This window comes from Diaporthe batatas, assembly GCF_019321695.1.
Source record: "Diaporthe batatas strain CRI 302-4 chromosome Unknown Contig00004, whole genome shotgun sequence".
Taxonomy (NCBI): Eukaryota; Fungi; Ascomycota; class Sordariomycetes; order Diaporthales; family Diaporthaceae; genus Diaporthe; species Diaporthe batatas.
In genome coordinates, this window is record NW_025408551.1 from 2,847,311 (window position 1) to 2,869,680 (window position 22,370).

At 52.4% G+C, this 22,370-nt stretch overlaps 6 protein-coding genes across 6 annotated transcripts; 2 read left to right on the plus strand and 4 right to left on the minus strand.

Moving 5' to 3' along the window:
• Positions 1-11: 11 nt before the first annotated feature.
• On the minus strand, positions 12-2,719 carry KVR01_004150 (uncharacterized protein; the record flags this gene model as incomplete). Its single annotated transcript, XM_044782660.1, has 4 exons — positions 12-928; positions 1,115-1,337; positions 1,389-2,406; positions 2,481-2,719. The coding sequence occupies 4 exons, from the start codon at positions 2,717-2,719 to the stop codon at positions 12-14; spliced, it is 2,397 nt and encodes a 798-aa protein (XP_044646314.1).
• A 2,533-nt stretch (positions 2,720-5,252) lies between these two features.
• KVR01_004625 (uncharacterized protein) lies at positions 5,253-6,581 on the minus strand (the record flags this gene model as incomplete). The annotated part of the gene is made up of 3 exons (XM_044790048.1): positions 5,253-5,559; positions 5,635-5,942; positions 6,018-6,581. The coding sequence occupies 3 exons, from the start codon at positions 6,579-6,581 to the stop codon at positions 5,253-5,255; spliced, it is 1,179 nt and encodes a 392-aa protein (XP_044646789.1).
• A 5,667-nt stretch (positions 6,582-12,248) lies between these two features.
• KVR01_004639 (uncharacterized protein) lies at positions 12,249-12,723 on the minus strand (the record flags this gene model as incomplete). Its single annotated transcript, XM_044792938.1, has 2 exons — positions 12,249-12,626; positions 12,688-12,723. The coding sequence occupies 2 exons, from the start codon at positions 12,721-12,723 to the stop codon at positions 12,249-12,251; spliced, it is 414 nt and encodes a 137-aa protein (XP_044646803.1).
• Positions 12,724-13,338: 615 nt separating this feature from the next.
• KVR01_004513 (uncharacterized protein) lies at positions 13,339-14,646 on the plus strand. The gene is made up of 3 exons (XM_044790651.1): positions 13,339-13,844; positions 13,903-13,972; positions 14,052-14,646. Exons 1-3 carry the CDS (start codon positions 13,518-13,520, stop codon positions 14,492-14,494), a joined length of 840 nt encoding a protein of 279 aa, XP_044646677.1. The 5' UTR covers positions 13,339-13,517; the 3' UTR covers positions 14,495-14,646.
• On the minus strand, positions 14,624-17,148 carry KVR01_004285 (uncharacterized protein). Its single transcript, XM_044784804.1, has 2 exons — positions 15,075-17,148; positions 14,624-14,970 (listed from the first exon to the last, which is right to left on the minus strand). The coding sequence occupies exons 1-2, from the start codon at positions 16,917-16,919 to the stop codon at positions 14,704-14,706; spliced, it is 2,112 nt and encodes a 703-aa protein (XP_044646449.1). The 5' UTR covers positions 16,920-17,148; the 3' UTR covers positions 14,624-14,703.
• A 3,414-nt stretch (positions 17,149-20,562) lies between these two features.
• KVR01_004510 (uncharacterized protein) lies at positions 20,563-22,323 on the plus strand (the record flags this gene model as incomplete). The annotated part of the gene is made up of 5 exons (XM_044782501.1): positions 20,563-20,712; positions 20,765-20,899; positions 20,965-21,598; positions 21,682-21,993; positions 22,076-22,323. The coding sequence occupies 5 exons, from the start codon at positions 20,563-20,565 to the stop codon at positions 22,321-22,323; spliced, it is 1,479 nt and encodes a 492-aa protein (XP_044646674.1).
• Between the last annotated feature and the right edge of the window lie 47 nt (positions 22,324-22,370).

The following is a 22,370-nucleotide window of genomic DNA, read 5'->3' on the forward strand; positions in this document are numbered from 1 at the left end:
CCCCGCGCCCCCTAGACCACCTCTTCATGAACGCCGGCGTCATGGACAAGCCCTTCTTCCTCTCGGACGACCCGGGCGTGGCGGACATGGACGCCGAGGACCCACCCGAGCCAGACGCGCGGCCCATCGACCTCAACACCAAGGGCGCCATGTTCAGCCCCAAGTTGGCGCAGCTGTACATGACGGCCGCGCCGGGCCCGAGACCGCGGAGCAGGAGCGTGGTCTTCGTCCTCAGCCCCGAGTCCTTCGTCACGCTGCCCGCGAGCATCATCCACACCGGGTCCAAGTTCGGCGCGCGGGGGCTGTTCCGCTCCGCCCGGGTCCCCTTTGCGAGCAAGGGGGTCCGCGTCAACGCCATAGTGCCGTGGTTCATGGAGACAGGCATGAACGCCGGCGAGGGCGGGCTCTCGGAGGTCCTGCAGGCGCTCGGGGTGCGCTTCGTGCCTGTGGAGTCGCACGCGCGGGCGGTGGTGCACTTGTTGTCGGATGGCGATATCGCGGGCCGGGCGGTGGCCCTGGGCCAGTTCGAGGGCGACACGTATTTTGACGTTGAGGATGATGATGCCGGTGGAGATGGGCACAGGAGGTACTGGGAGCTGTTTCATCGGGGGCGGCCTGGGGTTGTGGAGGCGCGTCACAAGATGTACGGCATGATGGGCTTCCAGGACCATCCGGAGACGTGGTTTTGGTTGGTGGGTTCGAGACTGGTCACGGTTTGTGGAGTTGAGATGCGAACACGCCCAGGACACGGCCCGTAAGAAAGTGAAGGCCGATTGGTGTAATCCTGTACTGGCAGTGCTCGATAATGAGGGCATTAGCAGGTATAATTTTGCTTCTTCTTCGGAGATATGGTAATGAGGCTGTGATTTTCCAAAAATTGGGAATAGTCCCTCAGGGCCTTGTCGTCTCTTGCTTCCTAGACGTCCGTCTGACTCGACCCATAGACACTAGCTATGCAACTGTTAGCCCCCCTTAGAGGTGATCGACGAGAAAGTATTCCACAGGCAGGCACCTCCAGCATGTTTTCCGATGACTCCAGCCAATGTCATAGTGCTGGGAAGGAGATTATGCTACAGGAAATATGGAACAAATCCAGTTGGAGCCGGGTCACTACCACCCGGCTTCTGTTCCAGTCGTCCATCGCTGACGGTGGCTTCGGCCTCGGTGCCTCTCACTTTCTGGTCGCGAGGGCCGGTCACAGCCGAGATGACTTCGCTGAACTTCAAGCTGCATGCCGACCTGAAGAGACGTTTGATATCGTCGCAGCAATTCTGGTGGAGGACAGTGCCAAAGTCCCGGGCGAGGTGTGCCCGAACCTCTCGAGCTTGCTCTGTCGGCTGCTCAAAGTAATCATAATTCCCTCTATGTTCCAGACGTGCAGGGATTACATCTCCAGACTCGTTTCCGTAAGCTGCATTCACGCGGCCAGGAACCAGATCCATAGATGCAAGTCGGTCAGGGTCGTCCCAGAATGCCCAACCGACGGCCCTCAAACGGCGACGCGTGGTGTAGGTGATCGGAAGTTCGGCCAAGTCTGAGTGCAAGACTTTTTCCTTGAAGTAACGCAGGCTTGTGGTATCACGCCTGGAAAAGAAAAGTCGTGTTTGAAAACGACATTTATTGAAAAGGTGAAAGGTTGCTCGAAAAAAGTGAAGTCGGGCTGTCGCGTCGTGGGAGAGAAAGTCTTGCCAGAAGCCAGGTCCTAGCAGGGACATGCTGAACGGCCAGCCTTCCTGGCCGGGGGCACAACCGGGATACCTATAAAGGCGAAGAGATTCGTCTGGCAGAGAGTTTGAAGAGTCCGTGGCGGAAGCAGTACGTTGGCCCATCCTGGCGACAGCAAGAGAGAAACTCCCGACGACCTCGTTGAATGCCAACAGGTACTGTTCACACACATATTCACGGATACAACTAAGCTCCTCGCGCATGTATACTGGCATCTGACTGAGCAAGTCACGGATGGAGGGGAAGTCTCGGGGGGGTTCGATTTCCTGGTCACTGTTGACATCCCGGCCTATCTGGGGCAGGCCCCACACGACGCAAAACAGCTGATAAAGCAAGAAGGCCCTCCAAAGTCGTTGAGTCTCGCCGTCTTGCAAAGCTGGTGCGACACAAAGGGTGCTAAGCGAAGCAAATGTCTGGGGGCCGGAATCCCTGGTGACACGTCGCTGCGCCCTTGCCATTGTGTAGAGACTGTAAGTTTGAATTGCCTTGTGGATGATGGCGAACAGCCTGGTCGAAGAGTCGATTGTGTTGGGTGACAAATGGTGAATCTCGGGCTTGGGGCACGGGGGTGTTGGATGGACCTTCTGGAAGACGCAACGGAGAGCCTGATCAAGTTCATCTCGAGATGCTATACCCTCGAGCTCTACCTTGGTGGCTGCGGTGGTCCTAGTGAGCCAATGCCTGTCGGGTTGCAGTCAGTAACTGCACATGCATCGTGAAGTCCCGGTGCCGGCGGGTTCTGTAGGTGTGCTTACCCAGTACGCAGGTGGTGTCCAGCAGCTACGACTATATTCATTAGGTGCTGGTTCTCTAGTGACAAAACCTTGCGCAATGCAGATAACAGCACAGAGCTTGGGCTGCCAGTGGTGTATGCTTGGAGGGAACCAGGACTGGCACGTATGAGATTGGCGACATCCCATGGGGAGGCTAGCGAGCGCAGGATGGCATCATGCACGATGAGTGGCAGCCCGTCGAAGCTCGAAAAGTGACCCATCTTCTCAGACTGAGGTTGTCGCAAGGACGCAAGCAGGCTGCCCAGCGATGGTGTGACGGCTGGCGTGGAGGTCGAGGTTTGATGGAAGTCGCCGTTATTACCAAAGGGGACAAATGTTCAATGCCAGAGTGCTTGATCAAATGAATGATGCACCTGAGTGTGGTGACAGGTGTTGCAAGTTGGGCAAACAGGATGAAGATGCATCAAGACCGTTGGTTGCTGTCAAGTTGTTGATTAGGCAGACACATTGCTTGGTAACACCGTATGAAGGCGCCAATGTCCTCGGACGTATACGGTATACGGAATAGAAGCGAAACCACACACATTGCTTGGTAAATGCAGGAGCGGGAGGTACCCAGGTACCTGGGTACTAACAAGGGAGAGGGGGTTCGGGTTGTCCTGCAGCCTGCCAGACGGCAGGAAGGGAAGAGTCACCTTTCCCCCTCCAAAACCTCACGCAGCACCACTTCCCACATAACAACTTGCAACCTCCCCCCCCCAGCATCAACCTTCCCTCCCATGTACCACCATCTTTTACAAGAGTCTTTCAACCGATGCCCGCCTGTTGCTACGACCATGTCTCTCGATCAGCAACACAGTCCCTTCGAGGCGATGCCCCCCGAACTACACTTCAACGTGCTGAGGCACATGTCTGGACCAGAAGATGTCCTGTCCATCATCCAAGCCAGCCCAGCAGCTTTGCACGCCTTGCAGACAGGACGGGAGCACATCTACGTCTCCGTTCTCCACACACGGCTTGCCCCTGAGGTCTTCCGCGAGTTTCTTGCCATCTTGAATGCGCCTGACCACAACACTTGGTTCGTCCAAACCCCCCCCCCCCCCAAAAAAAAAAGTCGACATCCTACTGACATCACCTTGACAAGTCCGAGTGCGGGGCGTCTTCAAGAAGATCACGAATGGTTTGCAGACTGTGAATCAATACTCCAGGAGTGGAAGGTATGGGAGCTGAAAGCTGGTGAATTCCTACGCAGCCACGCCCTTGGTGCCACCTACTCGACCCCGAGTCCGGAGGCAGACGTCGCAAAATTCAGGACTCAGACAAGATTCATGATCCGCCTCTACTTCTGTCTCTCCAGACTCATCACTTACTACCTGCCCGATGCCAGAAGCAGGGTCCTCGGCACCAGGATCAGCCTGCCTCCCATCAACCCAGCTTTCTCTGGGCAGCCACCTCTCACCGAAAAAGAGCTGCTCAGAATGCAGCGAGGATTCCTGCGCCATGAGCTCTGCTGCCGTCTAATAGGGCTGCCGTCGATTGCTGCCTCCTCCAACCCTCGAGTCTTTGATGCCGTGGTCGCGCCCCATCGCCGACCGGACCCCAAGCTTGAATTTTGGGAAGTGAACCCGCTCACTCGCCTTCTGCCTGTAGACGAAACAGAAGAAATCATGTGTGCTTCTGAGTACGTCAGCAATCTGTACAGCAGGATCCGTGAAAGTTTCGTTGAGGATTTCGAACAGGCCGTACTGGACTGGCCCCTCGGCCGCGATAAAGACTACGGCCTGTCAGAGGATAGGATGGACATTACGCCCTGGTTGCGTAGTTTTAAATCACTGTTGCGAGACTATCGTACTTTCCAGTGGGCAGGGTTGTTCGGGAAAAGACTGGGCCTGGTCTTTGTTGATCGAATGATCCGGTCGACCCCGGCAGATCGGAGGAGCTTGTTGAGGACTTGTTCTCACACGTTCCGACCAATAGCTTATGAGCCTGCCTTCCTTGCAGAATCCTGGCGGGATGGTGTGCGCAGGCGGGGTTTCCATCGACGGGAGTACCGTTCCTCGCCCTTGCAGGTTGGACCGCACTGCACCGCTATTCTGAGGACGTGCAGCACCAATCACGAAATCGCTCACCTTCTGAGCCATTGGAAATATAATCCAGACATCCTTCGCAGGAACGGCTGGGCGTTCTTTGACGACCCCCTTCAGCTTCGTGATTTAGACCTCCCTCAAGATCACAGCGCCAGCGGTATTGAAAGGTGGGTGATTGACAAGTACGACATCCGAGAATTCTCTTTCGACCCGCCCCGCTCTGTGGACCCTCATCTTTCTGAGTTGGTATCACGCTTCAATGAGGACGAGTTCGCGGCTTTCTATGGGACCTACGAACCCAAGGACCTCAAGAACGACTTCCATGCGATGTCTCGATTTCTTGCCGAAGCCAGAGCGGTGCTTGATTTCAATTTAGACCGCCTTCCACAGACGGATTAATAAGATCCAATGGATCAACCTCCTACAGGTCAGCCTCCGATGTGTCAAGGTCATTAGAAAACCTCATATCAGATTACCTAGCAGGGAAAGTCGAGGCACAGTGGCTTTGTGATAAAATAAAGCAACTTTATGTGACGACATTGTGGGAATGATTTACATATGTTAATGTGCGTGACAGTGAAAGAATAATGTAGCACCACAACCTTCCTCGAAATATGTGCAGTGAAAGCGGTGACTGCCTACCCAGGTTCGCGCAAAAAGGAATGGCCCCCTCCCCACACACCATATACTAGTAGTAATTCCACTGCTAAGCCGCCTGGCGATACATCAGAGTTCCGAAACCAAGGTAATCATACCCACCGCTGGTGCTCCCGTAGTTGCCACCACCCCCTTCAACCCCGCCCGTTCCGTTGTTGGCAAGGTCGATGTACTCCTTGGTCCAAGACGCATCAAGGCCCTTGACGTCGCTGTAGTGGGCGTACAGGAGCTCGAAACCGGGGCGGATCGCGCCGCGTGATGCCGGGGAGATGCCGGGGAAGGTGCCCTGGTCGGGATTGACGTACTCGGTGAAGGGCACGTCCTGGCCCACGTTGTACTTGGCGAGGTACTCGGATCTGAACACGCACACATTTCGTTAGTCTCACAGGCACCCACAGAGCGGGACCCTTGGGCAATCATGAGCTACTCACGCCGCCAGGCCGCTCCTTGACATGAGCTCGAAGAGGTCGTCGCCCTGGTTGTGCCCCTGCTGCATGATCACACCCAGCAGTGCAATGTCGAGCGTCGCGTGGCCCTGGTCCCGGCTGGCCTCCTGGCTCTGGGCCAGGCTCTTGCCTGTTCCGTCTTCGGTGTGGTTGGCCACTATGAAGTTCGGCATGGCGCCCATGCCGTCGCCGTTGACGAAGTAGTTGGTGGCGAAGTCGTACATCGTCTGGTTGTCCGTGAACACGCCGATGGCCTGGATGGCGGCGATGTTGCACAGGTCCCAGTTCGCCCACTGTATTTATCAAGCCCATCCGGCGTCAGTCAGCGTTATCGCACCGACGAATTCGGCAATGGGGACGGGACTTACATAGTGGAACCGCGACGCATCGTTGTGCGTCGTCAGGAACCTATGGTTATCCTCAAAAAACACATCTCGCAGCAAGCCCCCGAGCCGCGTCCGGTTCTCGGCCGGCCACCCGGCGTAGTCCCGCATGATCTCGCCCGCGTTGGCGAGCTGGTACCCGTACAGCCCCGCGGCGAGGAAGCGGTCGCTGTTGCCGCCGATGGCCGTCATGGTCGAGGACCAGGCGTCGAGGACGCGGGCGGCGGCGTCGGCGTACTGGCTGTCCCCGCTGATCTTCCAGCGGAGCGCGAGCTGGTACGCCGCGTGGGCGTCGTTGTACAGCACCGGGTAGTTCTGGGAGTGCACGCCGTCGGAGCCGCGGTAGACCGTCGCCGCCGGGCGGGGCTGGTAGGTCGGCGAGGCGTGGGAGTTGGCGGTGAGGAGGTTCCAGGAGGTGAGGTATGGCTCCTTGCCTTGGCTCACTAGGTTCTTGACCCTGGTGAAGTCGTCCGCGGTGTGGAGGAGGCCTGGGTGGACGAAGCCTGTTGCTCCGGCCGCCAGGGCGAGAAGGGCGGTAACACGCACCATGATGATTTTGAAAGTTATACAAGAGGGAAGGTTGCTTTCGCTGAATTTGAGTGTACAGAACTGGGAAGGCTATGGATGATGAACTTTCTCATGTTTACAGGATCTCAACGCTGTATAAATACCCAAGTCTTTTATATGATATAAGATACCTATAACAATGAAGTTGTATCGCCATGAAGCCCAGCAGCATACGAGTCGCGTCCACGGGTCTTTCCGCCCATCAACGGCTCTTCCCGTACCTCCTCGTCTCATATAGAAAGCCTTCAATCCACCACCTTAGTCTTCTTCGTTCCTAGCGTCTTGTTGGACAAAAGTCCGGCCCTCAGTCCGCTCCGTGGAATGCATGCACATGTGGGTTGGGCCATCATCGACTCCACCGCCGAAGATCCCCAAGCCTGTCAACTGTCAACTCTGGTAGCCTCATTTTAAGCGAAGATCATTACAGCGCGAAGGCTTGGCGTGGCATGACTCTGGCCTCACCCATGTCTGCGTCCTGTCCATCTCGTTCATGAAGCCCTCCTGGGAATCGACCTTGGGATACACAACGGCCTTTGCCCGAACATCAGGACGTCCACCATGGGGAGAAATATTGTCTAGATCAAATGTGCAGATTCCGTGGTCGACTGACAATTTGTTTAGATCAAGGTATCCAAGTGCCGCAGCGGCACTCGTCGATCACCATGAACTGATCTGAGGGAACGGGCCGTACCCGGTTTTTTACCCCTGACATTGCCGTGTTACCCCGGATCATCCGCGCGCCTTGTCTCCGCGCGCGCCGCTAACGACCGTCCCACATGTAGAAGGTGACCAACATTAGTCACGGCGCCTCGGGCCAAGTATCGGAGGTTGCCCCGATGACTGCTGCGAATACTCGATGCCGACCACAACCATGACGTTGGGCTCCAGGGTGACAACGACGTCGAGGCAAAGCGGTATCTCCGAAATCCACGCCAACTGGGTGTTTATGAAATGCACAAAATACTACACATAGGAAGACAGAGGAGGCTACGTAGTCGAGAACAGGGAACTCTGAACAATGTGGCCTCGACGTGTGCGGCATTGCCTTGATGGCAGACGGACTCCAGCCTTGGCTAGCACGGTGGTCCCTCATTCATTTTATGCAGACTGTGATATCTTGCTAGTAAGAGACAAAGGATGTGAAATCTAGATGGGAAATTTATGACGGCGGGGTTCTAGATTAAGATGTCCTCCGTCGTCTACTGGCACGGAAGCGGTTGATAAGACTGGCTGCTCGAGCGCGTCGTCTCATACCTGCAAGTTGCGTGAAGCATTCCACTTCCACGGTTTCACGCCAGCCGCAATCATCACGCCCCGTCATCATCCGCCCTCTGGGCTACTTCAAATTGTGTCGACGATTCTAGTAAGCGGCGCCGTCGGGGGCGATCATTAATGCCTACTAGCCTTGTCTGTGCGGCACGAGGCTAAGACTACGTGCCCACATATTGTATTATCTCTGCACTGTTATTGACACTGTGGTTTATTGAACTTTGGGTCTCCAGCGTTCACCGCTAGATGAAAGCGCCGCATATGTTTATACAAATGAGGATTAGAAATCAAACCACTTACCTGCAATTACTCGGCGAGCAAGGGCCCTTCAACTATAACCATGGCAACCTACAGCAGGACCTTCCACCCGTAGCGAAGGACTTTTACAACTCCAATTTTTACGGATATGTTCTCCCTTATATCATTGAGTACAAATACCGGGTTGTAAAGGAAATAAGAACCCATCGTGATCCCAATAATATCAACAGCCCACGGTCCCCCGCCCGGGACCCACCCGGCTCAGCTGCGCCTAAGCGACAACCAGTTCACTCCGAGGCAGACGTTGATCACAATTCTACACCTTTACACTGATCATCAAAATCCCACTCATAACCATGACCCCCGATAACAAGTCCACAGATGTCTGGCTCGGCACACATACCGCCGCAGTCTCGGCACAGGAGGGTAAGCAGAGGGGCAGCGGGCGGCTCAAGGTGGACTCGGAGCTTCGACCAGAGATAAGTGAGGTGAAGGGTCTTTCACAACCATCAGTGAGAAAGGGGAGTGTTGCACTGCGGGGGACCTGCGGCTCTGGCATGCCAGTCCCAGGATGTGCCACAGATGCATGCTTGGCATGATTCATTTTTTTCACCGTCGTATCTAAATCGAATGAGGCTCCAGGGCTGCAATTCGGCGAGGACATGCAAGGCAAGTTGGCTGGTCTGGAGTCGCGGTTGGGGATTCCTGTGGATTGGGTAAGGGTGAAATTGTTTTTTAAGATTGTACTTACGTACCTAGGTACCTAGGTAGAGGGTTTGCAAATAGTTAGACTTTTGTTGCGAGTGTACAGACGAACCTTCTACTTGTATAGGCTACACTTCCATATGTGATCTACCCACAAATTACTTTCTGTCAGCCTTTGGGCTACTTATATCCACGATTCTAGTCAATGAAGCCGTCGGGAGCGATTCTTTCTAGCCTTGTCTGTGCGGAATGAGGATGAGGCCACACGTCCGCCGAGCTGGAGCCTTTTCCGCTGTTGTTAGCATCTCTTTTTTTTTTAACTAAGAACCCTAGGTCCCGACGGTGACAAATGGTCTCATACTAGGGAGGAACGTGCCACATACATTTTGTAAAATACGTATGGGCATTATAAATGAAACTATCCACTTATCCTTTCATCCCGTGCGGCCATCAGCTTGACGAAACGTGAACGCAAATTTGATAACCTTTCCATCGTCCTCGATCACCACATTTTCGAATGACCAGGTGACTGCAACAAGCGGCGAGCAACAGCCAGTTTTCCCAAACACACACACAAACAAAGTCTCCTCAGCGCTGAGCCCCCCGGTATCGAACATGTTGCCAGTGCTGCCGCCAGCTTTCGAGGCTCTCCCTGTTGAGCTCCACGGCCAAATTCTGCGGGAGATGACGTCGCCTGAAGACGTGTACTCTACAATTCGAGCCAGCCCCAAGGCACTCGGCGGCTTCCTTGCCTATAGAGAACGTGTCCTCATTGAAGTCCTTCAAGCACACCTGCCTGCCGAGATCTTTGCGGGGTACCTCGGGCTTTTGAACCTCCCCAGCTATGAGGACTTGAACCACGCTTTCAACCTAAGGTAGTATGTTATCCCTCGGCTTCTGTCACCACGAGAACGAAGTTAGCACATAAAGCTAAGGCATAGTTTTGGACATGTAGTGAATGTGATCCGTCGCACAATTATCGGCAAGCGGAACTTGACGAACACTACGTCTGGTTAACTCGGGTCGATCGTTTCCTGAATGTTCACCTCCAAAGCGTCGACGCGGCAAGAGCGACGGATCTATGCAGCATTCCGAAGAGGTTTAACAAAGTTGAAATCAACTATCTAATGTCAGCCTACGGGATGCTGAGGCGGTTCATCCGGCGGTACGAGCGCTTCATACGGAGAAATATGACAACCAAATCTGCTGATCCCAAACATCGGACTGAAGAAGTACAGACATCGCATGACTGTACACCACTCAGCGAACAAGAGAAAACCCGCGTTCATCGAGCTTTTCTTAGATTTGAGATCGGCTGTCGCTTAAACAGCATTGGAGCACAGCTCGGTGCCGAGATACATGGACCGTGGCTCTTTAATGGCACCTCTCTTTGCCAATACCTTCAGCTTTGGGAACGGCAAGAGATAGAGTGCATCGTGGCTTACGTTAACAAGCAGTACAAAGAACTCGCCAGGGATATTGTGGAAGACTTTCACCGCGATGTATGTCGTCTCAGCAGGAAGACCCGCCACGGGCACGCGCCCGACAGCGATATCAAACCCGTACGAGATATCACTCGCGGATACGAGGGGTACAACTTGGAACGGTCGGAAGTCAAAATGACATCCCTCGGCCTCCCTCTACTCCAGCAAGTCCTACAGTCTGGGTTCGACGATCAGCGACGTTTCTTCATGAATGCTTATCTGAGACATGCCAGTGCGCCACGATATTACCACCCAGTCGAGTTTAAAGGACGCACCAAAAACAAAAACGTCGGCTGGCAACAAAGTGCAAACGACATCTACAAGTTGTTCATCGAGGGGTGCCAATATAGGAGTTATCCACCGCGAGAGAATGAACATCTCGACAACCCATATCTAAAATGGTTGGACCATGATCACCTTGGAATTGGCCTCTGGGAAACGGGATGGGTGTTCTGGGAGGACCCCAGCCGAGTCGACTATTTTTTCTCCCCTGGAACAGGCCACGACGCTCACTGCTGTTCTGACAGGGATCGTGGTAGAACCCACGCCAATTATATGGGCAACCATATCAGCTATCACCTAACTAACCTATCGCGTACGTATTCACGAGACATGGAGTTGAGTGAGCGCTTCCGAGACGAGATGATGCATGTCATCAATGAGGACCACCAGGAGCTTATGAATAAATATGCTCCCAAGCCTCGCGACCTAGATGTAGAGCATTTCCTGTTTGACAGATTCAGGGCGATCAGCGACTGGTCGTCAAAGGAGGTTTCACCCGCGTTCCGAGAGATCTGCTTGGGAACAGATGCGACGGAGTAGTTCCCAAGCCTCATGGGATGTTGTCCGGCGGGAGGTTGTCACCTAGGATATTGTCCTTGGGGAAGATACTCACTGTTGGAGGTCCGGTTGGAGAAAGGGGAGGGGGCTGTATGCCTGGACGAGATGCTGTGGCTAAGTTTGTTCATTGCTACTAGGATTGGTTTCATCCCCTTTGATTCTGTGTCAGACCAGGCCAGACTCTGCAGGCATCTTCCGCTAAGATAGACTACCCGAAACCAAAGATCATAGCCATAATACTGAGGTTCATAGTTGTATTAGCGGGGTATCGGGCGACAAGTGGTTTCGGTCTTAGTTAAACCAGATATCCCGAAGGCTTACGGTCCCTCCACAATTAGAAGCCCCAAGGATGATGTTTAGCTATGCTAGGTACAGACATGGACTTCTGCTTTCTCGTTACTGTCTGGTGACCAGTAGCCCATCCCCGACAGAAACCGACTTAACACGCAAGTTGCCTGAGAACAAAACGAAGATCGTAGTTTTGCAACAACTACTTTGAATTATTTTTGGGAATTTCATCAGATTCAGATTAAAGGCTTCAAAATTTTCAGAGGTTTAATACCTTTCAATTTTGACCCACCTCTTTACCATGCAGAGTACATTTTCCGGGCGGTAGCCCTGAGGGTGTACTTGGTTCCCTTCTCCCCTTCTGCCCCCTCGTGAAACAAATGCCTCTGTTGAAATAACGGCACTCTCTCTTTGGAATCGATGGCGAAACTGTCCAGATTTGGATCCTCGAAGTAAAAACAAAGCAATGTTTAACATCACACCAAATAAAAATGGTCGGGATTTACAAGTGTAGGGACGCTCAGACTCCTCAATTTGCTCGAAGTCCAACAAGTTTGAGACTCTTATTAGGAAACAACACTGAAAGCTGCATGTAATTTCAAGCCCACGACAACGAATGAGATGCGTGTTTAATCCAAGCCAAACTAGGTCATTGATGTACCTACGTAGAACTTTATGGCCATAAAACAGCCCTCACCGTATTTCTACTTGGCCTTATGCAGCAAATCTCGTCTTCCTGTTCCTCTACCAAGCTGGGAGACCACCTAGGTATGGAGGTGAGGGGGAGGCAGGTGTGACGAAGCAGCTACTTGGTCTTGTTGCAAACATGAAAGTCCCCGAGGTTTGGGAAGTTCTCTCCATTCTGTACCACACCATTGTGACAGATAGTGGCCCTGTAGTCCTTGTTCTGATTGACGACCCCCCTGTATGGTCCCGGATTCTGCTTGGGCTTCGAATCGAAATCGTAGCCTGGGCCGTTCTGCATAACGGGATACTCGTAGTAGCTCGTGCTGTCGGTGCTCTGTCGACGAAGAATGAGGCCGCCCTTGTTCATGAAGGCGTGGGGATAACCGGACCTCCTCCTGTCGTTGGGCGCCGGAGCGCTTGCGAGTTGGGCTTGGACTCTCGACTCCGAGATCTTGTTGTCTTTGGCTGGAAGACAAATGTTGTTGGAGTACAGTGTCTACGCAGAGGTCAGAGAGTTTCCTTTAAGAAACCTTGGATCAAATAGGTATTTGACCTACATCCTCATCGGTCTTGACTTGCTTCTTCTTTGCCATCCTGTATGTTGGGCACTCTGTGCTGGACTTGTGTTCAGAGCGGGATGGTTGTTTGATGAGGTTGTCAATCCTAGAATGGCGGAGAGTGAAACTTGGGTGCTCGAACAGACCCACAACAATTTATATTACACAGCTCGGTTGGCTGAAGAAAGTGAAGCACATTAACTAAGTGAATTATACGCATCCCGTGGATTAGTAGCAGAGGTGAAGGCCTAACATCACATGGTGAGACCACAAGTCACTGCTCAATTCCATGTCGGGCGGTGTTCATGTCGACGGCCATCATCATCGTGCCAATTACAAGTCCTGTGGCTAAGATTTCTTCCGTAGAAGTTATCAAAGCATGTTTATCTAGGGAGTTAATTCCGGGATGTGACTTTGATACGTACGGTGCCCAGATGCGTTCAATGCTATCTTCTTGGGTATCAATTGATTTTAGTGATCAGTTTGCCAAGAAGCCCGAACACATGCATGATTTCCTAGGTGACCAGGTAGTTCCATAACCCTAAAAAGTGAATCCATCAACAGCCCTGAACTCACATACCAGGTTTCACTCTGCCATCAGCCAGCCCTGGTGTGATACAACCTTGGGCACACCCGGGTTAGGGTCCGTGGCACCCTTCACAGGTGAATTCACACCAGTTGACTCCACCACCCTGGTCAGTCACCATTCCTTTGACTCCAGACTTGCTAATAAGTACAAGAGAAGCCCATGAAAAAAACCACAGAGCACAGCAATCTCGATTTAAGAAACTCCACTCGCAGAATCTCTCGACCAAACCATCGACGTCGCTATGGCTGCACCACTCCAGCTCAGTCTGAGAGACTCTGACCCATGGGCTGTCGCAAAGCAGGCGTTTGACCTGATCAGCGATTACGTCCAACCAGACAGCTCGGTTTCCCCAGGAGACATCGCCCAGCAGCTGAACAGCCTGACTCCAGGGCAGCGAGTGCTCCAGGATGGAGAGAACGCCGAGGAGCCTGTCAGCTTCCTGCTGGAGTTCTGGGAGACGCTTGTCTGCATCGCGCGGCAGATCCCATACGACCACCCATCCCAAGAACGCATGGTGAAATTGATGGCCAGTCTGGATGAGCTATCTTCACAGTCGACCGAGGCAGCCGTGAGTTGAAGACGCGCTTCTTGTCTCTCATGCTATCCTGCTAATCCGCTGCTCCTAGTCTAATGGCTCGGGATCAATCTGGCGGTATTTCAACGAGCTAAGCAACGTCCTTGATGATACGTGGAATGGTACGTCTTGACTCATTACGACATCTAGTTGTCTCAGAAGCATTCGGCGGGTAGTGACTGACCTGCTCCTCTGGCACAGAACCCACAGAAATGGAGGATAGTTTCGAGCCGTTCCAGGAATGGGTAAATCTCAACTCATTCGTCGCTCGCTTGTTCGGAGACGGGCTCATAGACTGGGACAACTACGCATGTTGGACCCTGAGAGACTCCCTCGAGGCCCAAGATGCCACCACCAAGGACCTCAGAGAATCTCGCCTCGCAGCAGCAACTCAGTGGTTCACGCATGCTGCCCTGGCTCTTTTTAAGGTCATGCGTGAGAAGACGGCCACCGAGTCCAACCACATGTATCTGAGGAGTCCCGTATTCAGCGGAGACAAGGTGATTTCGTTGGAGCGGTGGAATTTCTGGAAGGAACAGCTCCAAAAGGTGCAGGGGAAAGACACTGGCCCCGAACAAAAGCAAATTGCTTCACAGGCCGTTGGGGCTATGGACGATGCCGAGGCTCGGTATGGGCAAGGATGAGCACGAGACGTCTTCATGGCCTGGGGACACAGCGGTCTGATCATCGCAACAGCGAGGGGAAATTTGGTTGATGATCGGCCCCAGCGACCAATTTGGTGTCCCCGCTTCCTGGAGACACAGCCGGAAAATGACAAAATCAATATTATTCATATTAAGAACTATGGATATGCAGATTGTGGTATCTTATTGCCTTGCTCTGGCGATTCTACTCACAGAGCGACAGGTTGCGACAGAGTGAACGTTACTGGTGACCCGGACATCTGTACCCAGATCGTCAACGGATCCGAGCCAATCTGCTCGGTCGTGAACCCCTTGGTGTCGGTCACCGTGCCGGGGACCGTTACGGGGATAGATGTGCCGCAGGTGTTGCCGTTGGCCGTGACCGTGACGCCGGTGATGCTGCCGGAGGTGACGGCGTAAGTGAGCTCGTAGGCGCACGCGTCACGCGTCATGCGGTTGGCGAACCAGGCAGAGAACTGTGTTACGAAAATTCTTGTCAGTTTGCTGGGCTTATCGTGGATACAAGGGAGTGTGGTAGGAAGCATTTCAATGAAACGTGACGTGTGAAGGTGGTACTTACGTCGACTTGCTTGAGGGAGATCAGGGGCCAGTCAAAGATGCGAACAAACTCCTGGACAACTGTCTCCACCCAGGCCTGGAAAATACCAATGGTATAATCAACGCCGTTGATCGTCGTCGTGCCGAGGTCCCCGGTCGTGCGCAGGTTCGCCTGATGGAACATGAAGGCATCGTGGTAGAGACCCGCCAGGTAACGGATGGAGTCGGCCTTCTCCGCAGCCAGGAGGTCGTTAAACGTCCCGACACCAGCTGAGGTGTCGATCCACTCCTGTGTCGTGCACTGGCTGCTGTCGCAGTTGAAGTAGATCCTCGTGGGCCACCGGCCGTTCACCTGGATGCCGGCGAACCCGTCGGCGTCCTCCTGGGTGATGTACGGCCACATGTCGTTCTGCTGGTTGCGCAGCACAGGTCTGCTGTTGTCGCCCACACACTGGACCAGGCCCGCGTCGTGCCACGCGCGCAGGGCGTCTCCGTTGTGCAGGCCGGTGATGGCCGGGGGGATCAGGCCGTTGGGGGTGAATATCTTGTCCGCGCCGATCCCGGACTGAGCGAGCCACTTCTGGTTCCACTCGATCTCCTTGATGATGTCTGCGTACGTGGCGTTGTCCTGGTCCTCGTGGGTGAAGGTGTGGCTGATGGTGTTGAAGTTTTGCACATTCGTGTCGAACCACTTCTTCAGAGGGTCGAGGTTCAGGCACTCCAGAGAGTAGTTGTACGTTGACGGAGACGCCGGCCATATGTCTGTGCCTGATCCCAGGGGCTTCTTGAACTCCAACGCGGTGTCGGCCTGGTCACCATACTCGATAGCGTCCGGCGAGCAGACGTCATATCCGTTGTTGGTAGCCTCGGCCTGTTCGATGTTGCCATTGCCGTTGAATCCGATCTCGACGGTCCAGTTGCTCCCCGCTGGCATCTTTGCGCGGACAGAAGGCAGCCAGTTGACAATTCCAGTCAGGTCGTCTGGAGTCACACGGTAGGTGGTGCCGTTGGGGAGATACAGGTCGGTCTCCAGGAATATATCGTCGATTTGGGTGTTCAGGTGTACACGACGGTAGCCAGCGTACAAGCCCCTCGTCAGCCACGTAATGTAGGCATGCTGAAGGACCGACGAGGTGGCCGACCAGTTTTGTGAGAAGTCAATGAAGAAGACCATTTGCTGGCGGCCATTCTCAAAGTTGTTGATGACGGCGGCAGTGCTCTTCGCAGAGCTGCCGTCGCTTGAAGCCCCAAACTCGGCGATGGCAGTCGTGGTCGTGGTGTTCGAGATGGTAGAGGGGTAGTGATACAGGCCCGATGTGTCCAGCTCCGCGTTGGCCTTCAACCCAGCTTGTGAGAATGCACTCGTGTTGGTGAAGTAGATGGATTGCGAGACGCCGGTGTTGCAGCAGCCGGCCGAGGCAACCACTCCTGCATCAAGAGTGGGGAAAATTCCATATTGCACCATGCGAACTCCATACGTTATTTGGTACTCGTACAGAGCATTCCACTGGTCCTGGGTGAGAGCACTCGAGTAGTTGCTGGCACTGTACTCGTAGATGACACCAGCCACGACGATGATACCACCATAGTTGCCACCTGATGCGGAGCTCAGCGCCGGAAGGGCAGCACCCGCCTGTGGTATTATGAGGTTCTGGTGTGGGATGCCGTAGCCATTCAATCCCTGTGCGGCAACTGTCGCTGATGTGCTGTCTGTGGCAATGACAAGAATGGTCGAGGCAACATTGCCGCTGAAGGTCGCGAAGGTCGAACTGCCGTTGGCCGCGTTGGTTGAATTCTGCGCAGACACTCCAGACAGAACAGACAAAAATGGAAGCAAAAGCGACGGGGCGGCTTGGAAAAGCTTCATGATGGTGACGAAACGAATGAAATTGGGTCAGAGAAGAAGAGACACACACCAAGAATGACCAAGTCGAATGGCACAACCTGAAATATCGATCTACCAACCATGATGGAGGACTTCAGCTGGATATATAACCTTCATTATAGGAGATATCTGGGTGGTGGGTACGCATGCACCCACCGTCACCGAAATTGTGTTTCCTGCAGTACAACACGAGGGTTGAACACGTCGTGCAACAAGGGGGACCTGGCACGCAAAGCTCGTAAAAGGCGTTAGCGGAAAGCCTGAAAGCTTAGCAATGCTTGTTTGGACGGCCGGGGACCGTGGTGCAGATTTTCTGCGCCACTGCGCCGTGACCCCGCCCACATGCCGCTCGCATGGTCTCTCCTAGGACATTATCCATGTAGGGGATCCAGCGGCTCGCAGATTCGGAGATCACACGGACAGAACATGCTTGTGGGATCTAAAACCCGGCATTTTGTTGCGCCATTGGGGTGGCTCCCGGGATGTGGTGCCGTACAAGCGGATGATACCCATTGGGCGGAACGGCACGGTGGCGCCAAGACCAGTCCCTGGCTAACCTGGGAATGGAAAGGTCTCTCCTTATTTTTAATCCTTTTCTCTATTAGGCGGCTGCCTGTTACGCTCCAACCCCCTACCACTTGGACGGGACGCGTAATCGGCAAATCGGCACATGGCCTGATGGGCTACCTTAGCTGATCAAACCCTGCTATTAGCCCGTCAGCCCATCACCGCATCTGATGAAAAGGGGACGAGGTCAGCACGGAAGAAATAATCCCAGGTCCCCATGATCTACACGGACTATACGAGATCTGCAGGCCAGACTTGCCCTACTTTGTCCCCGCACGACCACGACCAGTTCAGCCGCTGTCGCAGGACACATCAAAGCTCTCCGGGGCAGATGAAGGAATGCTCGCAACATGCACGATGAGTTGGGCGGCGCCGAATTACCTAGTTATTCCCAACAATTCCCGCAGTGTCGGCGCTTTGGGACGGGGCAGTGTCGAGCCGAACGGACTCTGCTAGATCAGTGTCAACTCTTTGCCCGCGATTACGTACTACGAAATTGAGAAGGATTACTTTGTTCAGACTCGAATGTCGTGGCACACGTATCGATGTTTCTTCATCTCCGAGGGCACCGGTTCCTGGTTCTGTGTGGGCGCACTGCATCCTAGAGTCCAACGCCGCATAGGACTTCTGGAGTGCGAGCTCTCATGCGTTAACAACCAGGCCCCAAGGTCAGCAATTGATTGCGCCGGCTTTTATTATCTTTCTCGACGTGATCAGCTTAAAACTTAAACAGCACAAGTGCGGGCTGCACGGCCACGCGTCTCCGAGGAGATCTATCAGCAGGATGGTCGGCCAAAGGCTGACTGCCGAACAAACCAGGCACTGACCTTGGCAGCCTTGCTCATATTTTCTGCGGCGGCTACCGTATGTGTGAAATGAGGTGGATTCGTTTCTAATCCCCATATATAAAAAATGTATTGTGCGTCGCAAGGTTGAGGCCACATGCACCTATCGTATTTTAACCACATGCACTGTTATGGACACTTTATGTTTGTTTAACGCTGGGTCTTAAGCGTGTACCACTGTACGAAGGCGTCATGCATGTCCTCGGACTTATGCGGAATAGAAGCGAAACGAGTGACCACACACCTGCTTGCGGAACCTGATATGAACAAAGGTTGCTCTACCTACCCTGGGGTAGGTGAGTCCAGACGGCTGAAACCTGTCAAGGCATCCCAGTGCAAAGCCTCGCACCTCATGGGTCTGAGGTGGCTTCAGACGTTGATCTTGTGCTACCGTGAGCCAAAATTGTCCGTGACTTTGATGTTGTGCAAGGGGCAGCCTAGGACACCACAGTAGCACGTTGGCGGCTTCGACACCACCTGGAAGCCAGAAATTATGTCGAGCCACAGTGAATATTCTTTAGAGTAAGACTGATTGATTGTAGGCGGGTCTGTTTCCATTTATTTGATCATTTTCTCCGTCATGTGTGAATCAAAATCTGCATCAGGGGCCTGGCTGGTACCTACCGGGGGGAGGGGGGTAAATTAAGTGAGTAGTACTATCATTTTAGAATAATCTTAATATTCTTTTAAAATATAAACATACTATTAATATAACTATACAATATTTAAATAATATAATACTTTTTCATTTAATATAATTTTATAATTAATAGTATATAATATATTATTAGAGGCCTAATATATAAATAAAAAAGGGAGTTTAATTCCTATTAGAATTAAGTTTTTTCTTCTTTTTTTAATCCTTAACTTAACTACTTATTAGTTAATTTATAGTTTAATTATTAATTTATATTAAGTTTATAAAGTTATAAAGTTAAAGAATAATAGAAATCTTAATTTTTTACTAACTTATAAAATTTAATACTAGTAGATTTAGGGACTTAAAGGGATTCCTAATATATATTAACATAATATTAAAACTTAATATAATATTAACCTCTTAATAGATTTTACTTATAATAGTATTTTATTAGCTTTTTATTAATATTTAGTTATAATATTTAAATTTTATTTAAATATTGATTTTTAATATAATTGTACGCCTATATTAGGGACCCCCCCTCCCCCTGGTAGGTAGTGTGTAACGACTTTGCGCAGATTTGTGAGACAATTCGATCATCTCAGGTGAGAGTACCGAGGTAGCTGCGAGGTCTCTCGGTTTATTGAATTACGGGTGTCATCCAACTGCGGTATCCATAATAGTTATTCAATTTTGGTCCGTTTCTTTTTCACGTCAACTCCGAAATTTCCACAGGGCTTACATCAAGATTGCAACGAATTGAGAAGAATAGTAAATGTCAACAAGCTACAAATGAAACAAGGTAATCACACGACCATACGACTTGCAACTTGCGCAAGTGCGGTACAATCAATGACATTAGGGACAACAGATATGTGGGCGTTCTGTATTGTATTTATCCAGGCTCAACTCCAATGCCACCAGCAGTCTTCAGCAATGCGGAGTTATGAGGCTCATGATAAGGGTAAACACTGGAATGATTTAGTAATGAATTCAACTACCGAGAAAATACTACTCCGTACCACGGCGTGGTCAGGTGGATAAGAACCCTACGGCTGCGAGTCATCCAATTTCATCTACTCGGTTTGCCGAGGCGACTAGAGTATTCTAGTGTACAACCTTAATGCGCGGCGCCAAGTGCCAGGCCCGCCATTACGCCATGCGGTTCTGGTTTATCGCGACGTTGTAGCCTATGGTCGGAATAAACTCCACCGGTGCCAAGGTGCCAATACCGAGACTGCCAGTTCCAATCTTAAGCTAAGACTCTTGTTTCCTTCCTCATCCAGCCTTGACCAAGACAACGGTCGATATACCGATAGCTCGGCGTTATCAAATTCCCAGGTATAACAGCAGAACTTCCAGCCGCTAGTCTCCACTGCAAAGATGCCCAGAGATACTATTCCGCAGGTCCGATCGGGTGCGCACATTGATGGTGACATTTTTCGATGAGAGAACGCCTGGGTGGCAAGGTCTTGGGCTCATTATAAATGCAGGAGGTTGCCGCAAAGAGTGGCTGTAGTGAGTCTGGGGACTTCGACCTGACTCAGCAGCGAGTGCAATCTTGGTCGCGAAAATGGTTCCAACACAGTCATACGCCGCGGCTCTTGTCGCCGTGGCTTCCTTGCACACGGCGGCCGCAGCAGAAATCGACATGACCTATGTCGCGTCTTCTGAGGAGTACCTTTCGGGCAAGGTCCATGCTCAAAGCATGGCGGCTAAAAATGTAGGTCTGATGTATGAAAGTTTTCCATGCAAAGATATTTATCATTTTCCAGGCGCAATGGAACGCCGAGCTCGCAGCAGGCTTGCTTGACAGTGTTCAGTACCCGGAGCTCAGTTACACACCCTGCGTCGATGGCTTGGCAACAGCCATCCTAGGGGATGCGAACAACACTTTCCAGTGCAATAATGTAGGTAACTCATCGGATATCTCGGAACTCCATGATTGGACGGAACGGACTCTAACAGGGTGAAGATTGACCTCTACCACTTTCTCTCCCACGCTGATCTTGGGAGCACGCAAGGCTTCGGGTCTTCATCCTGGGGGTGGACATCCGAGGACGGGCGCGAATTCGTTGCTATCGGCCAGTACGACGGAACTGCATTCGCAGAGATCACCTCGGAAGGCAAGCTGGTCTATCTCGGCAGGCTTCCCCAGTACGATGCCATCGGCTCAAGATGGCGAGAGATCAGGACACTCGGCGATTTCATCATCGTCGGCTCAGAGGCTATCAAGCACGGCGTGCAGATCTTCGACATGAAGAAGCTTCTTGACCTGGACCCAAACAACCCCACTGTCTTCACACAGGAGGACCTCACTGGCCACTTCAACCAACTGCCCGTTGGGAGGACGCACAACATTGTTGTGAACGAGGAGCTCGGCTACGCCATTGCTGCTGGGTCTGTCGGTGGCAACGAGACTGTGCGCAACCGTGACAATCTGCCTTGCCGAGGAGGACTGATCTTCATCAACATGACGGACCCGACCAACCCCACCACGCCCGGTTGCGCCGCCGGCGATGGGTACGTGCATGATGCACAATGCCTCGTCTACCGTGGACCAGACACACGTTATGAGGGAAGAGATATTTGTTACGGCTACAACGAGGGTATGAATACTTGCATACTTTTGACCGAAATTAAAATAGTGTGCAAATCGGAGACTGACACAAACACTGGCCCATCATGATAGACACCCTCACAATTTACGATGTAACGAACAAGGTCGGGAATTTCACGAAGTTGATCTCTCGCACTTCATACACCGGCGCAAGGTACATCCACCAAGGCACCGTGCTGGACATCCAAAACCAGGAGTTCCTCGTGCTCGACGACGAGCTGGATGAGCGCGATGGAACGGAGGGTCCCGCAACCAGCAAGCTACCCATCACGTACATCTTCGACATCCGCGACCTCGAGGCACCCAAGTTGACAGGCTTCTACGAGGGCAACACCCGTTCAATTGACCACAACCAGTACATCGTCGACGGGTATAATTATCAATGTAAGTTGAATCCCAATGGAAACGTGGCAGGGGTTTTGTAAGAAGACCGGGCTGAACATAAATACTGATGCGTCGTCTACAGCCAACTACGGTGCAGGGCTCCGCGTCCTTGACGTTAGCTCAATTCCTTCCGACCCGACCGGTGCAGGTGTGTGTGAGGCTGGCTTCTTTGACATCTACCCTGAAGATGACGCGGCCGAGGGAGGCGGAGTGGTTGCGTTCACGGGAACATGGTCCTCGTACGCGTACTTTAAGTCTGGTTTCATCTACATCAACACCATTGAGCGTGGCTCATTTGTGGTCAAGATGACCAGCAAGGCCTGTCCCTAGGCCTAAGATGGAGACTCATAAAATTCAGTAGGAATATCTCCCAATTC

What these genes read in the sequence shown, in the direction of transcription:
- KVR01_004513 (XM_044790651.1), top strand. Translation starts at nt 13,518, where the DNA reads ATGGCTGCACCACTCCAGCTCAGTCTGAGAGACTCTGACCCATGGGCT. An exon ending in CACAGTCGACCGAGGCAGCC is followed by an intron (nt 13,845 to 13,902) that starts GTGAGTTGAAGA and finishes CGCTGCTCCTAG; the next exon opens with TCTAATGGCTCGGGATCAAT. An exon ending in CCTTGATGATACGTGGAATG is followed by an intron (nt 13,973 to 14,051) that starts GTACGTCTTGAC and finishes CCTCTGGCACAG; the next exon opens with AACCCACAGAAATGGAGGAT.
- KVR01_004285 (XM_044784804.1), bottom strand. Translation starts at nt 16,919, where the DNA reads ATGAAGCTTTTCCAAGCCGCCCCGTCGCTTTTGCTTCCATTTTTGTCT. An exon ending in TCTCCCTCAAGCAAGTCGAC is followed by an intron (nt 14,971 to 15,074) that starts GTAAGTACCACC and finishes TTCGTAACACAG; the next exon opens with TTCTCTGCCTGGTTCGCCAA.